The sequence below is a fragment of the Xyrauchen texanus genome, chromosome 17 (assembly GCF_025860055.1).
Source record: "Xyrauchen texanus isolate HMW12.3.18 chromosome 17, RBS_HiC_50CHRs, whole genome shotgun sequence".
Classification (NCBI taxonomy): Eukaryota; Metazoa; Chordata; class Actinopteri; order Cypriniformes; family Catostomidae; genus Xyrauchen; species Xyrauchen texanus.
Genome location: NC_068292.1, coordinates 31,562,993 through 31,580,028, shown reverse-complemented (window position 1 = coordinate 31,580,028; position 17,036 = coordinate 31,562,993). Strand labels below are relative to the sequence as shown.

At 36.7% G+C, this 17,036-nt stretch overlaps 1 protein-coding gene across 1 annotated transcript; it reads left to right on the top strand.

Annotated features, from left to right (window-relative positions):
* The first annotated feature begins 8,100 nt into the window (after positions 1-8,100).
* LOC127658222 (probable U3 small nucleolar RNA-associated protein 11) lies at positions 8,101-12,091 on the top strand. The gene is made up of 8 exons (XM_052147394.1): positions 8,101-8,258; positions 8,407-8,468; positions 8,831-8,933; positions 10,128-10,241; positions 10,367-10,460; positions 10,564-10,694; positions 10,915-11,025; positions 11,235-12,091. The coding sequence occupies exons 1-8, from the start codon at positions 8,199-8,201 to the stop codon at positions 11,316-11,318; spliced, it is 759 nt and encodes a 252-aa protein (XP_052003354.1). The 5' UTR covers positions 8,101-8,198; the 3' UTR covers positions 11,319-12,091.
* The last annotated feature ends 4,945 nt before the right edge of the window (positions 12,092-17,036 follow it).

Sequence of the window (17,036 nt, the reverse complement as noted above, 5' to 3'; positions counted from 1 at the left end):
TTCTCTTAAACTCGTATGAAGTACAGTAACAGTTGTCTGATGCACAGTGTCTCCACTGTAATGTCATTCATGTTTTATTGCCTCTCTTAACAGCTTAACAGGCAAGTTTGTCAAATCAAACCAAACTGAATAAACTGTTTCAACTAGCAATTACAACTTCTGCCTGCAATTCTAAGAGATAAAATGTGATAAACTTTCCTCTTATCTCTGAATGAAGCCGACAATTGTGTCAGTGTTATGCTTTTAGATGCCAGTCATGTCTTTATAAACCTTTTCATACTCACATACTGTGCTGCCAGCTCAAGCTGGATAATGTAAATAGTGGGATGGCTGTTAATTGTCTTCTATTCACACATATAGAGCTTTGTGGTCATAATGTGAGGGTGAGAACTAAACATTCAAGAGAGGCCTTTTCCTGGAAGAATCTACTGTAGGGTTCAGGCAGTGTTGTTAACATCTTGGTAAAACCTGAAATTATAACTTTTAAATCTTTTAAATGGTTTCCTCTGTTTAAAGAATAAATCTTCAAAAGGAAACTTTTCCTGATGACACAGAACATTGAGCAAAATGCTTTCTACTTTTATTAGATTTCCCACACTACACAGACTAGTTGTAATACGCCAGTTGCATTACTATATAACAGTATAATCTTGTATAACTGAATTAGGCAAACTACATCTGTTGTTTGGCTATGACCAGTTAAAAAAGTGATAAAATCTTGAATTTTCTATAGAGGAATTCACATGTGAAGATTCAGACTCAGAGGGAGATTTTATTGATGGTATTGGTCTAAACATCTGTGTATGGGGATAGAAGAAACCCTGCATTGGTAGGAGCAGACATTCCAAGGTCTTGAGCTCAGCTGCTGACCAGTAGCATTATGTCATTTGTGTGATTTTTAAAGGCCTATATTAAAAACCAAACAGTAATATATCTGTCAAGCAAAGGTATTCCAGAAACTCTGAGCTATCATAAACCTATAACCCCTTGTCCTGCCCATTTGACATTCTGCCCTCACTTCAACACAGGTTTGGATGCTTATACTGTAGGTAATCCTGAATGTTTTTACATTTTTTATTTAGATATAATAATTTAAATGTAGACATGAACTGGACACATTAGATGTAATGTCATGTTTTTGCTTAAAGGAATAGTTCACCCAAAAATGAAAATGCTCTCTTCATTTCTCACCCTAATGCCATCCCATATGTGTGTGATTTTCTTCTGCAGAACACAAACAAAGATTTTAAATTTTTTTAAAGAACATCTCAGCTCTGTAGGTCCATACAATGAAAGCTATAGGAAGCCAATACTTTGAAGCTCCAAAAAGTACATTAAGACAGCATAAAAGTAATCTATATGGGTCCAATTGTTAAATCCATCTTTAGAAGATCCAACTTCTCCATCTTTAGAAGTGATATAATAGGTGTGGGTGAGAAACAGATAAATATTTAAGCCCATTTTTACTATAAATCTTCACTTAAACTCCTATATTCTTCTTCTACTTTTTTTTTTTTTTTTTTTTTTTTTTTTTGTGATTTGCATTCTTCATGCATTTCCCCACCTACTTTTTGGGGCTGATCAAAGGTGGGGATGTATAATAAAAAAGAACTAACATATTGATCTGTTTCTCACCCACAATCATATCACTTCTGGAGGTATCGATTTAACCACAGGAGTCATATAGTTTACTTTTATGCTGCCTTAATGTGCTTTTTGGAGCTTCAAAGATCTGGCCACCATTCACTTACATTGGGAGGACCTACAGAGCTGAGATTTACTTCTAAAAATCTTAATTTGTGTTCTACAGAAGAAATTCATACACATCTGAGATGGCATGAGGGTGAGTAAATGATGAGATAATTTTCATTTTTGGGTAAACTATCCCTTTAACTATACCTTTTCAATATTCACAGTGGTTTTATGTCTATAGGAAAAGTCCATCAGGTGACAAGTTTTATATTAAAGTTGAAACCACAAACTCCAGGTTAATGAATGCAATGCTATTACATCATAAGGATTTTACTTTAGCAGTTGTGCATGCTTTTGCAGATCTCACACATTCAAACAAATTCTTTGCCATCATAAAAATAAAACTGGGATAAAAATATCAACTGAGGTGATATTGAATGTTGATAATAATGGGATATTGGTGAGATGAATGTGTTTATATGTCTTCAACCCCTTTCATTAAAATTGTTTTATTGAAATCACATTTATTCAATTATTTGTATTTGTGTGTTTGTGTGTGTGTGTATGTATATGTATAGATACATATATATATACTTTTATATATATGTGCATGGTTGTGTGCCCATTATTCTAAAAGCAGTCTGCTGTTGTGGCATATCACAGGATGCTAAAAAATTAAATAATAATAACAATAAATAAATACATATAATAATAATAAACCCATGTGACCATAGCAGCTTTATGACTCTAACATGACAACTCAATTTTAAGTGAACTTTAATGGAGTGCCTGTTTATACCCATTGGCAGAGGCTATTTACACTAACTCTGCCCACCACTGCCCAGACCAAACTCACAGATTTGTTTGGGGTCAACTGCTGATCAAAAGAATTTTTCGCGATGGGGCAGAGACATTAAATATAGAAATGGAATTGTTTCATATTAACATACAAATGGAAAGAGATTCACAAATAAATGTAAGGAGTTTCACAAAAATAAAGTGAATTCACAAATAAATAAAATGAGATTTGTTTTGAGATATATTAAACTATATATTTATATATATATAATATATTTACAAATATATTTTTTAACTCATAAACTCAATTCTTTCCAGCATTCATTTGTGAATCGTGTACATTTATTTGTGGATCGCTTCCTGTGCATTTGCCGATCGCTACATGAATTTATCGATTTTGAAACAAATCTAGCATCAAGACATGCACACAAATCTACAAATGAGTGGACTCCATCCATCATCTACTCGATCCAGTCATGTAATGGCCACATTACTCAGACCAGTCATAGTAGGCCTACTTTCTATCTTCAACCAATCACGCTTCGTTTTACTATCAGGGTGTGACCAGAGTCACAGCTCTCATGAACATGGAATCAAGCACATTCAGATAAGCTCCAAGGCAGCAAACTTTTAAAGAAACGGATGCCATCAGAGGAGAATACTGTGATTTAATGTGCATATAATTTTATCTTGTTATAAGCACGTGTAGTGTCTTGTTAAATGTCGACAGCTAAAAATTGCCCATTATTATCAAGAGTGTCTTGATAATATAGCTAACCTGGCTGACTGTTTGAGTCTGCTATTTTAATTTTAGTTAAGGTAGATTTCAAAGGTTTTTCTTGACACACTACTAGATGATCTTAGGAGCACAAACCATAAATTAATACCCTATATCACACAGTGTACAAGATGTAATAATTTTTTCTGTTTGAGGGACAAGGAGCTCATCACTCGCACCTCAGAAGAACTCTGAGTCTTGTAGTGTGGCCAGCATTCGCAATGTCTCGTTCCCTTCTTCTCACGGAACCAAGACATTCCCTTATGACTCAGTAAACTTGACATGCGTGTTAACGCATATAGGGAACCTGCGGGATGGAATGAGTATGCCGCAAATGAGTGACCCTCATGTTGGGCCAGGAGGGGAGCACTCAGAATGAATATAGGAACTATAGTCCTATAGTATGAGTTAACCCCTTCACAAACTAATTCGGGAAGAGAGTTTATTTATAATGAAAGTGCTTGTGACGTTATGGTAATATACAATTTATGTGTAAAATGATAGGGAGCCTGTACTTAATGGGAGGGGCATTAGTATATGCAGCGTTGGGGAGTAACGGAATACATGTAATGGGATTACGTATTTAAAATACAAAATATAAGTAACTGTATTCCACTACAGTTAATTTGTTAGTTCATTGTTAATTACAATACAGTTACATTCAAAAAGTATTTTGATTAGTGAAGAGATTACTTTGCAATTTATTGTCATTTGTTTCATTTTATATTTAGTCCTTTAATATAGAAAACATTTATACATATAAATGACGCGATCCAAAGTGCATTTGAACAGCGGTGAAACACTTTCTTATGATTGAGCTGATCAGACAGACTGAACTGGCAGGCACGCTCCACGTATGCAAGGATTGTTCCTCATTCGAATTAAATGGAGGAGGGAAGAAGGATTGAATGAGAACCACCTGGCTCTGAAGGGTATAGTTAGAACCTTTTTGGTTTGTCAGTGACTTTTGAAAGACCGGGGCCAAAATCCATTCATGAATTTGTCAACTGATAGTGCATGTAAATCACTGACCTCTTTTACTGAGGCCAGAGCCAGCAGAAATGCGTTCTTAATGGAGAGCATGTGCAAATCAACAGTCTAAAGTCTTGAAGGGGGGCCCTGTGAGTGCTTTTAGGACAAAGTCGGGACTGTAGCCGGCTGAGTTGGATTTAATCATCTTGCTTCTCTAAGGAACTTTAAGATTAAATCATGCTTGGCTATAGTGGTGCTGGCTTCAGATGCGTGATACACAAATAAAGTTGCCACATAAACTTTGAGCATTGACAGAGTGAGTCCTGCGTCCAATCTTGAAGACATATGAGAATTTCACATTCCAATTTAGCGCATAGAGGCATCTCGTGGATGGCACTCTGGCTTGTAAAATGGTGTTCATGACTGAATGCGTCAGGTCTGGGTATTTTGCACGCTTTTTCAGGGGCCACACATGTAGGTTCCATAGCTTGGGTTAGGGATGCCAGATTGTGCCTTGTGCCTAAGAGAGGAGATCCCTCAGTGGTATTTCCCAATGGCGAGCCGTATAACATATCTATCATTTTTGAAACCACGGTTGATTGGGACTTGTCCTGTCGGACTTTGCATATGACTAAGTGAATTAGGCATACCAGGGGAAACGCATATTTGCGGGAATCAGGATGCTGAAGCGGCCTGTTCACCAGTGAAGCACCAAGCGGTGAGGTGGAGTGATGTTCGCCAGAACACTGCAGGGGAGTGGAGAGTCTTCTCGTTGTCGTGAAGATACCGCCCACTGATTCGTGCAGTCGACGGCGAAGTAGTAGAGGGCATCTAGGTGAGAGATGAATCGCTTTCTTGAAGGGAACAAATTCTGTGGAATGGTGTGCACCTGCTTTTATAGTGGACAGCTTCACGCCTAAAAGGGCGGGGCTCAAATACCATAGCCAATGTATGAATATTGGTGTTATTGTAGAGAGGTTTCAACTAGGTTGTGTGGAAGGACAACCCTCGTATGCGTTAACACGCAATGTCATGTGTACTGAGTCGTAAGAGAACCATGGTTAATTTTTGTAAGGTAGTGGTAGGGGTTGGGGTTTGTGTAGGGTGTCTGTGGGACAGACAAGGGTGTAAGAGTATCTGACACTATCTGCACTAGAGTGCAAAGAAGATGCTTTTTGTTTATTTTTACACGTAGTAAAAATAGCATCCATAGCTATTTGACTTAGTGTAAATAGCATCTTTCACTATTTGCACTTAGTGCAAATATCCTCTGCCAAACTTTTAAGTAAATGTAAAGTAATGTGACCTTTTAGTATGCTTGCTTATAAAGAGGTATTCCCATGTATGCTTTCAATGTGCAGAGTGTATTTGAACCAGAGAAAGTATGATTGTTATTTCTAAGCTGCCCTTGCTTATGTCCCATGCCCCACGTTTTGACACACCAAATGGCTATTTTCCATCTCCCCCCTTCATTCCCGGAAGAGAAGCTAAACTAATGGGTAAACTGGAGTTTAAGAGCTGTAAGAGGCACAAAGGTGTTGTCATAATTCTGTAGCTCTAACATTTGTTACGCTAATACATGAAAACAGCACTTCTGGATGAGATTCAAGTTGGGTGCCTTGGACATAGAAGAACTTTAAAAATGTGTTTGAAAAACACAAAGTTTTATCTGTTATGTTAACCAATCTCTTTGGCAGATGGAGGCATTCATTATCATGACCAAAGTGATTCAAAGTGTCAACACACTGCCCAAGGTATATAAACTAAGCGGCTCAGCACCCAGTGTTTGTTACGAAGCCCTTCCCCTCTGCGAGTCTGGCTTTCTTCCCCATGTAGAACAGTAGGCAAGTAGGACTACTTTGATTGATATCACTGATCAGATGGCCATATAAAGCTAATGTTGTGGCATAAGCTTAGTGTCAAGGATACAGCCTGTTGCTTGAGCTTGTGACTCACAGCAACCTAGTTTCCATCCACCTTTCGCGCTATTTTGTTATCGACAAAGTGAAAATGCTAAAAATTTAATTGTGACATTTGCCCCCTTCTGCCCGTTTCCATTCAAATGGCCTTTTATCGATATAAAGCGTGTGCGTGATGACGTCATGCCTAAAAAAAAAAAAAAAGTTTTCGCACAAGTTTTGGTTTAGCGCAAAATAAATCTGCCCTGAAGAAATGTGTGTTTATCGCTAATTCACCTCCCAGATATACCTAATTTTTTTCCTCCGAAGTTTTGGTAAAATTGGGAGAGTATTGAAACAATTCATTAAAATTAGCCAGTTTACTATCATTATAATTTCACAAATAAAAGCAATCAGAAGAGGAGGAATTGCAATCAAAAGAGAACAGTTGATCTTCTGATAGGACTGTAATACTGGTCCTGAAGCTGGCAACCTGCACAAAGTAGCAAACTTTCTGTCTCAGTATAAGGAAGGACAATCAATCGATGTGTATATGCTGTGTGCACAGCTATTAAAGAAAAAAAAATTATATCAGGTTTTACATAAACATTCCTGATATTCAATATTTTGAACAATAATCTAATCAAAAGCATCGCCATCACAACTGCATTAGGCTATGTCCCGCATATTTCTCCAGCAACTTTTAACGACCAACTGAACTTGATTATCATCTAAAATGTATTTTAGCTTCAAAATGCAAATGTATATTTTCTGAAGAAGTAGTAAATGTGTTCCAAGGTCAAGAGGGTTCTTTAAAATATTTAAACGTTTTAAAATGTTCAAAAGCTCGTTTTCTGAAAGTGAACTCAGCATTGGACAAATATTCTGATAGTTTTTAGTCTTGAAAAAAAGTCTAGAACTTTCTGAGAATGTAATTCAGCGACAGTTTTCGTCTACAGAACAGGGTAAGTCTAATTTAAGTTTGAGAACAGAATAGGCATATATAGGTCTAAAAAACATTTTTTTTTTTCATTTGGTAATTTATTTTTTTAATTGAATGCTTTTTTTCGTTTTGTAATTTATTTAATGTAATACAGGAGATTTTGCCGGCATTTTTTCAAAAGTAGATTTTGCCGGCATTTTTTCAAAAGTACACTAAAAAATAATTTTATAGAATTGGGCTGTAGGCTAAGTGTTCCAAAAAAAAAAAAAAAAAAAAAAGAAAAGAAAAAAAGCACTTTGAAACTTTTCCCCTATTGTGTATTTATTCTTAATTTAAAACATCTTTATGCACAGAAATTATATGTTTTCCATCAGCTTTATTTTGATGCGCTTTCTTCGCAGAAATCCTTGGATGGAAACGTAGGCTAGTTAGTGAGATAGTTTGCAGTTTTCAGAACAAGCAAATAGTTTACTTTCAAAGACTTACCGTAGTCTTATTTCATTTGTCCGTTTGACTTTATGCTGTCAGTCATGCCTGAAATTGAGCTTTTATTACCACAACATAAAAAAAGAACTTAAATGAATATGAATGAAAGCGTATCGAATCCGTGGAGGACATTGCCCTCTGCTGCTGACTCTTTGTTAGGGCCATTTCAAGTTTTAAAATGGTGTTACACGCGCAAACAACAACAAACAAACAAAACATGTTTTTCGTTCAGTACCCTCTAAACATAGTTAAATAATACTGATGTATACGGCATAGTTACGTATACGATGTCAATTTATGAACAATATAATTGTTATTACCGTATAGTCTCAATATTATACATGAATTATGTCACTTTTATATTCTTTAAGTGTTTTTAATGAGGTTACCAAATATTAAAATCATTTTGAACCGCTATAATAAGTTACGATAAAACGACAATTAATTTTATACTGAATTGTACTCGTTTCAGTCATGTCATTTTGCGAATCTGCTGACGACAAATATCAAGTCTCTTAAGCGGCTGTCTCCAATCGTACCCACGTGAGTTCAGTGCTACACGTGAGTGTGGGGTTTACAGAACATTTTCCTGCCAACTTTGCTGCTAGGTTGATATCACACAGTTACAACCATGTCGTCTTTTCGAAAAGCCCTGAAGTCCAAACAACGAGACCACAAAGAGAGATCACAGGTAAGTTTAAGCACATGTTATGAACTCGTAGCAGAATTGCTAGCAGAATTGATAAGCAGTCAGTGAAATAGCTTCAGTTTTCCCCTACTGTACTTTATTCATAAACGTGACTTTTTATTAAAATTATTATATTTTATTTTTATCGCAGCTTGGTTTCAGGAAACACTTAGGACTTTTGGAGAAGAAGAAGGATTACAAACTCCGTGCAAAGTAAGACATCATGTTATTGTTGGGCGTTTTCGGGATTAATGTAATGCATGTTTCACTTTTGTAGTATGCATCACCTTTATTGATGTTTGTTCTCACTAGATGCATTGTCTGCTGTACTCCCAGCAGATATGTCATTTTTATGTCAACATGATTTCAAAATTAATATAATTGCCATGCATTGATTGATGCATGCTTGACAATGGTACAGGCTAGGGTAATAACAGCAGATTTTGTAAGCTATATCATATATTAAAATAAACATTACCATGATAATAGTAACAAGTAATCTGTCTGTGCCTCTGTACTTTTACTTCATTATTAATTGTTGGACTACAATTAAAGTATGTGTTTTTGTGATGCAGTGATTACCACCGGAAACAAAAGACCATTATGGCCTTGCGGAAGAAGGCCATGGAGAAAAACCCAGATGAATTCCACTTTAAAATGATACACAACCAATTAAAGGTTTGTTGTGTCTTAATTTGCCTTCAGGTGTTGCACTGTTCCCTTTATACTTTCCCTTTTATAAACTGGTCAAAGCAGCTCTGCACTAGAAAGTGATTTAATTATTTTATTATTTACTGTACTTTTATAACATTATACTGTGTATTATATTAATCTGAAATTAGTAGAAAAAAGAAAGTTGCCACAAGCTGGGTTTCCATACTTTTTTTGTATGTTAAGCAGTCAGTGAAATAGCTTCAGTTTTCCCCTACTGTACTTTATTCATAAACGTGACTTTTTATTAAAATTATTATATTTTATTTTTATCGCAGCTTGGTTTTTGTATGTTCATTTTGGGATATAACATTAAAACTTCTGGATGGAAACTCTTAAGATGTGAATAAAATCTCCAAAATGGGCATAAAACTATTTATATGTTCACTGTAGGTGGGTAAAAGAAATGCACATAAACTACGATGGAAACACATTTACCAAATAAACTCCTATTGAATTTATTAGGAATACAAGATACATAAAATAATTAATGTGACTGAATATCTCAGTCATTACTTGACCAATCATCACATCTGAAATATTTTGCTGGTCATCCTGAAGTAATGGTGTCTAGGAAATCCAAAGCCTGCAAAGAGTATGTAGAGCAAAAAAGTCGAATACATACTTGAACTGTGCCGAAGAGCAGGTTTATTGACACTTTTGAAAAATATCGTATTGATCTGCACAGTAAAGGATGGAGGAAAACACACGTAGAGTTCCTAGAACTGTGTGACGTGCCGTCGCTCCCAATGATGAGACAAAGTGTTTTGTCTGTGTGCTCTAAACCTCAAGTATTTTATAAAGAAAAGTGAATGGCTACAATTTCTCCATAAGTGGCGATTATGTTCTTTTGAACACGTGTGATGGAAACGCAGATTTATTAATGCGATATTATGATTTTTTGCTTAACTTAAATTTTTGGATGGAAACATAGCTACCAATGCAACGAATACAGCTGCTGAGAGAGTGATAGTAAGTTTGCCATCTCTCTTTCGACCTTTTAATCCATTGCTCTTATTTCTTCATTTGGAAAGTTGTGGGCATGTTTTTTTATGTTGGTGCAAAAAGGATAATAAAAAATATCTATTTGCAGTAGTTTTCCATTCACTCCCATTCACAACTATCAAACGTTTACACTGTTTTACGCCTCACTCTGATTAGGATGGAGTTCACGTAATAAAACCGAAGGAGGAAGAAATGACAGAGGAACAGAAGAAGGTGATGAGGACCCAGGACATCAGATATGTTGAAATGAAGAGAGTTTCAGAAATGAAGGTAGCATGGTCCTTGCTTTAGATGCCAACTGCCTGTATGATCTGCTCATCTACGTTTATGTGCTATGCAAGGTTTCCTTCATCTTGTAGCTGTGAATAATGGCATGAGGTGATTTCTTTTCTCAGAAAATTGAAAGGTTGAAGTCTGAGCTCCACCTTCTTGATGTTGACGAAGAAAAGAAAAATAAACATGTATTTTTTTTGGATTCAAAAAAAGAAGGTACTGAGATATATTTTGTAATTGATTTAATTGAGCTTCTTATTTAAATCTGCAATAGATCGAAGTGCTTTCGATTCTTAAACGTATTCTTAATGCATCTTAGTGGAGGATTTTGACCTGGCCACACACCTCAACACGGTGCCTGAATTGGTGGACCGTGCGTATAACAGACCCACAATAGAAACCTTAGAAAACAAGAGCATTTTGGGAGTAGTGGAGCCAGAAAGGCTAAAGGTGAGAAAATTGTTGTATTGTGTCCAGTCCACAGCATAGCAGCTGCACATTTCCACCCACTTTTACATAAGGGCTGGATTTCCCAAAAGCATCACAAGCTGATCTCAGAGACCATTGGCGCCAATGTTTTCTAATGTCTACTTGGCCTACGATGCTTTTGGGAAATTCAGTCCTGCTCATTTAGTTATTTATTTTCATTTGTTTATGCCTTCTTTATCAGAAACTAGCTAAACAGAGGAAAAATCAGTACGAGGAGCTTTCACAGCGTATTGACCGAGAAAAGAAGATGTTTGTCATTAGTCAAAAGATCCAGACTAGGAAAGATCTTCAGGTGAGTGTATTTGTCTGCATTTTACTTGAGCCCTTCAACAAGGGTATCTCATTTTAGTAATGCATGGATACATCAATAACTTTTTTTTTTAAATCTTTAAGGATCTTTTAGACCTTTTATCTTGTATTATTTTAAGATGAATGATTTGGTCTTGCTTACCGATTCGGAGTTTGTTTTGTGATATCTGGGTTGTTCTTAATCTCTGACAGGACAAGGTTAAGAAAGTGAAAGTTCGTAAAGAGACCAGCACTGCTCCTGCCATCTATAAATTTGAGGCCAGGAGGAAAAGATGATGGCTAATGTCTTAAAATCTATACACTAAAGATGCTTTCATTCAGCTACTCCTTGTATCTCCAGCCAAATTCTACAAACTTCGTTGTTATTGCTGTGAAATGGGGGGGAAAACTTAACTGATGACAGCTGCTGGTTGTCTCAACAGTTTGTACATATGTATTGCAATTTTTAGTTAAATGCTTTGAAATAAAAAATTGTCTTAAGTTTTGTTGTAGATTCTTGACAGTATCAGTAGATGGCACTAGCATATCTGATCAAATTTACATCCACATGGCAAAATGAACAACACTGTCTTCTCTGGATGATGAACTGATACAACTTCACCATTCAGTTGCATCTGTTGATTAAGAGAAACTGTTGGATCTTTTATCCCACGGTCTTGCAAAACCTGGAAATGCCAGGTAATTTTAAATGGTTATTTCTAGATCTGGAAAAATCATGAAAAGGAATAAAATCATATAAAATTATGGCAATTTCTGTTGTGAATGAAAATGTTTCTATTTAGATTATATTATCTTGTCTAATATAACTGGCTAGAAATTGCTCTGTGAATGCAATCTCTATAAAATGGTTTTAAAATCCTTATCCAGTAATCACAAATGACTAAAAGATGTGGAAATATAATGATGAGAAGGTGTGAACACAGATCTTAATATTGCCCATCATATTGAACATGAATAGTTTATAGTTGTGGATTATTCACATATCATTGTCAAAAGAAAAGACCATAGCACACTGACGTGCTTGTAGTGTGCTGTCACAGACACAATTACATTAAAAGTTGTACAATAATAAAAATAACATTTTGTACTAATCCTTGTTGTAGTCTTGTTGTATTTTTGTAAGGTGCCATTACTTAAATTTGTCACCAGTTAAGATCAATAACACATCACCCAAACATGAAAATTCTGTTATCATTTACCCACCCTCATGTAGTTCCAAATTCATATGAATCTATCTTTCATGGAACACAAAATATGGGAGTGACCGCCTCTGTCACCATTCACATTCGTTGTGTCTTTTTTCATACAATGAATGTGAATTGTGACTGAGAACGATCATTCTGCCTAGAACATATTTTGTGATGTACAGTTTAAAATAGCATGCCGGTGGGTAAATGATGACAGAATTTGCATTTTAAAGTGACCAGATCCCCCTCTGGGATAGTTCATCCCAAAATGAAAATTCTCTCATCATTTACTCAGATGTGTATGACTTCCTCTCTTCAGCAGAACACAAATTAAGATTTTTGAATAATATTTAAGCTGTGTTAGCCCATACAATGCAAGTGGATGGGAGCCAAAATTGTGATCTTCCAAAAAGCACATAAAGACAGCATAAAACGAATCCATATGACTCAAGTGTTTTAATACATATCTTCAGAAGTGATGTGATAGTTGTGGGATTACCTTTATGCTGATTTATATGATTTTTTGGAGCTTTAAAATTTTGGCAGCCATTCGCTTGCATTATACGGACCTAAAGAGCTGAGAAATTCTTCTAAAAATCTTCATTTGAGTTCAGCAGATGACAGAAAGTCACACACATCTAGGATGGCATAAGGGTGAGTAAATGATGAGATCATTTTCATTTTTGGGTGAACCATTCCTTTAAAGCAAAAAATAAAATTAAAAAAAAATTTGCTTATCTCAGAACTTTAAATGTCCCACTTTTAAACACTCTTGATCCACCCCTACTCCTTCTTGTGTAATTGTTCATGTGAAAGGTTGTGTGTTTGTGCAGACTGAGCTTTCGAGCGTTCGGGTGTCTCTGCATGGCTTGATTGATCATGCAGGTGGCAGCGGCTTCATAAACAGGCCCCATCCATTACTCTCTCCTGGGAAAGAGAGGAGGGGTGAATCGAGAACAGGGAAATGTCACTATGCTCAGGATAAGCAGGCAAAGAGTGTTGTCTGTGACAGTGCTGCCCAAAAGAAAAAGTATTTGGAATGAACATTGAGTACATACTGCTACTATACGGTTATGCTTATTATGACACATATGATTGATTTGTTCTACGTTGCTTAAATGCTGTAATGTTTTAAAGGACTTATAAATGTCTGTTCAGAGTGACATGAACATGCGCATCTAAGCTTGGTGATATTTACAATGTGACCTATCAATATTGACCTTCTTTGTTTGCACAATTTTCAGCCAAAAGAAGTGACAGACAAATCTTCCTGTGTGTGTGTGTGTGTGTGTGTGTGCATGCATTTGTACGTCATGTGGCTGCAGTGTCACTGTGATTGCCTCAGCTGGGAGTAGGGGGTCAAGCAGCCGTGTGCGCAGTTCTGCTGTGCTTCCGCCTGCCTTTACACAGAAGGCCACTGTTCGAACTGAAGCCTGCCTTTCATTCATATCAGCTTTGGCACAGTGGTCATGGCTTCAGGTCAAGCAGTGCAGTGTGTTGGTAGTGACCCCTAGATTTGAAAGATATTGGTCAAAATCCTCCACATTGTCCCATAATGTTATTCACATTAGGAGATGTTAAAGAGGCCTCCCGTGGTCCTTCGTGAAGCTCTCTATTCGTTTGTTAAGGGTTTGGGGTAAGACTGTTTAGTTGACTAGACTTTTGAATAGACTTATTTGATGAGATGCCGTGTGAAGTCAAGGCTGAGCCACAGTGCTTTCTCTCTCTCTCTCTCTCTCTCTCTCTCTCTCTCTCTCTCTCTCTCTCTCTCTCTCTCTCTCTCTCTCTATCTCTCTCTCTCTCTTGGCTTTTTCCTTTTTGTTGTAAATTGTACATTTCTCATATGTTGATGTGTTAGTGTGATGAGGGACAGCAGGTACATAACAACATGGATTTTTTGGGATTTTAACATTTGCAATGTGAAATTGTTTTAATGACATTTAAAGGGATAGTTTACCCTAAAATATAAATGTTGTCAAAATGTACTCACCCTCATGTTGTTCCAAACCTGAATTACTTTTTTTTTCTTCCATGGAGATGTTAGGTAGAATGTTCAGCCTCGGTCTCCATTCACTTTCATAGTATATAGTATGTAAAGAAGATGCATTGAAGATGAAAGTGAATGGAGACTGAGACAAACATTCTGCCTCAAAAATTATTTTCTTATTGAGTATATTTTTGTCTTCTTGAAAAAATATTGAAACATTATTAAAACAAGATACATTTTGTCAAGGAGCAGAAAAATAGAAGAGATTTTGTCTTGTTTTGAGATAAATCTAACAACATTTAGAAATGTTTATGATTATAACAAGAGAAAACTATGTTATCATGGGGTCAGAAAAAAAAAACTTGATTAAAAGGGAAAACAAGTAAATTTTTCATACCCCATGAGCAGTTACTTTTTTTCTTTCTTGTTCAAAGCATAAACCCCATGAAATTGTGTTAGATTTCTCTGAAAACAAGATATTTTGTCATTCTGCGCTTTCCATGTTTTTTCTTCTTTAAAGAGGTTTAGATATTAGAAATTAAGGCCACGTTCACACAAATAAGTTTTTGTTTGAAAATAGCATCTTTTTCTCTACGTTTTGGCCTTCCGTCCACACTGAGATGACATTTTTGCCAGCGAAAACTGAGCTTTTTGAAAATGCTCTCCCAAGTGGATACATTTGAAAATGCCGTCTTAGCTTTGTAGTGTGAACAGGGGAAACTGATATTTCTGAAAATTATGACATATTTGTTGTCGTGTGAAAGGCCATGAAAATCACAATTGGGATAGGAGCTGGGAAGGGCTGCTGCCTGCCTGTCTGTGTGTCTTATGTGCCGATGTGTGCTGCCTGCACTGCTGTGCAGAGACGCGGACGGAGAGAGGGAGGCAGGGAAGGAAGGCAGTCATCGGAACTAGACATTCTCATCTCCCGACCTGATATTTCCACTTTTTATTCAATAAATATATTTATTTGACAGAAAACAGGAATATATATATATATATATAGTCATTCATTCATAATTGTTTTTTTTATAAAAAAAGCACCCAAGAAAAAAGGGCTCTTTCTCTCTGGGAAGAAAAAAGGCAGGTGCTCAATCCCCCTTTGATGTCTATGTGTGCACGTGCCTGCTGTCATGTGATCCATTCAACCCAAACAATCAAGATGGCACCCTGTGTAATAGCGGCACGGTTGTGCCTGATATTCACTTTGATAGCATTGTTTAAGATAAATATTACTTTGTAAAACATTCACATTGCATTCCTTCAAAGGCGATGGGAAGTTTACTCAGAATTGGTGTACGGCGACGGAACGCAAGGACAATTACATTTCAGACCAATTTTTCATGTGCAGTAAGGGGATTTAAGCGTTTTCATCCATTTCAGTGTGGACGAACAACTTTTGAAAAAGTTTTGAAAACACAGTGTGGACGGAGAGCGTTTCAAAAACGAAAACAGCATTTTTAAATGTATCTGGATTAAAGTAGATGCACCCTAAGACAAGAGTACAGGTTTTGAACAACATGAACATGATATATGTTGACAGAACTTTTTTGGATGAACAGTACTCAACCCTTTGTACTCAACCTAAACACTGTCATAAAGTCTGTTCTGAGATATTTCAAACTCATTCGGGGTAAAAATGCATGTTGCATTTGATATGGTGGTCATGTCTAGTAACATATATGACCTCTTTTAGGAATTTGAATTGGGTTATGTTCGTCGCTTTTTTACCCGTCTTGGAAAAATAGACCTAAAATGGCTAATATCACAGTGAAATAATTCAAATGAGTAATTGGAGTAATGGCTTAATCTGACACCAATAATTAATATGAAGTGATTGTGAGTGGCGCTAATAAAAAGAGCTGCAAATGACTTTGAGGCTCCTCAGTATGTAAGTATGAGCCATTTCATGGCAGCACAATTTCTTTATAATGGATTTTTAGCTCTAATGTTGTTCTGTAATTTGGAGTTTCACCTGGATAATGTATTAGACTATGTGTTATAATTACAATAACAGATAGTATTTTAGGAATGTTATGAAAAGCATTATTATTGAAGTAATTAATGCAAAAGCTTCTCACAGATTTATAGTGAATAGATACAGTTCACTGGAATAAAGGCCATTCCTTAATCACCCTCTGTATATCATAGAGTTAGTGACTAAGGGTGGCTTTGACCAGAGAACGATCGCTTTGACTGTTATATCAGCACCTGAGCCCGCTGGATGTCAAGTCCTTACCTACCTCTCCTCTTCCATGCCTCAAAGACTTCTTTCATGAGAGGTTAACAACAGTACTAATCGATTTGCCAATTACAGTGCAGGGTAACGGGTGGGTTAACAGTGGAATCGGTAGATTTTGAGAAAAATTTTTTTCTGTTATATCTTGCCCCTTTGAGTTTCGCCATGGTTTGTCCCTCTGCTTTTGAAGTCGTGGATTGTAGCAAGAGCTGAAGGGTGGGGGATTGTCTCTGTGCCAAAGGGAAGGCGATTGAAGGGAAATCTTTATAACACTCACAGTGTATGTGTGTGCGCAGATGTGTGTGAGGTGGGATCACAGAGACCCCTTTAAATTGTCACTAATTAGCCATGAGCCTGTTTGGAAAAAGGCACTCGATTTGATTAAATTTGCATGGGAGTCTAAATCACGCTAAGGGCTCCTCCCAATGGAGCTCGTTTCCCCCTCACTCCCAAGACGTTGTGGGCTCGTGGGGGGGACACGCTGCGGGTGAGAGGACAGGACAAGGCGTGGCACGCACCCATCTGCCTGGGTATTACCGTTAGTCCATCAATCTCCCAATGGCAGCCGGGAGCCTGGGGGA

What these genes read in the sequence shown, in the direction of transcription:
- LOC127658222 (XM_052147394.1), top strand. Translation starts at nt 8,199, where the DNA reads ATGTCGTCTTTTCGAAAAGCCCTGAAGTCCAAACAACGAGACCACAAA. An exon ending in GATTACAAACTCCGTGCAAA is followed by an intron (nt 8,469 to 8,830) that starts GTAAGACATCAT and finishes TTTGTGATGCAG; the next exon opens with TGATTACCACCGGAAACAAA. An exon ending in AGAGAGTTTCAGAAATGAAG is followed by an intron (nt 10,242 to 10,366) that starts GTAGCATGGTCC and finishes TTCTTTTCTCAG; the next exon opens with AAAATTGAAAGGTTGAAGTC.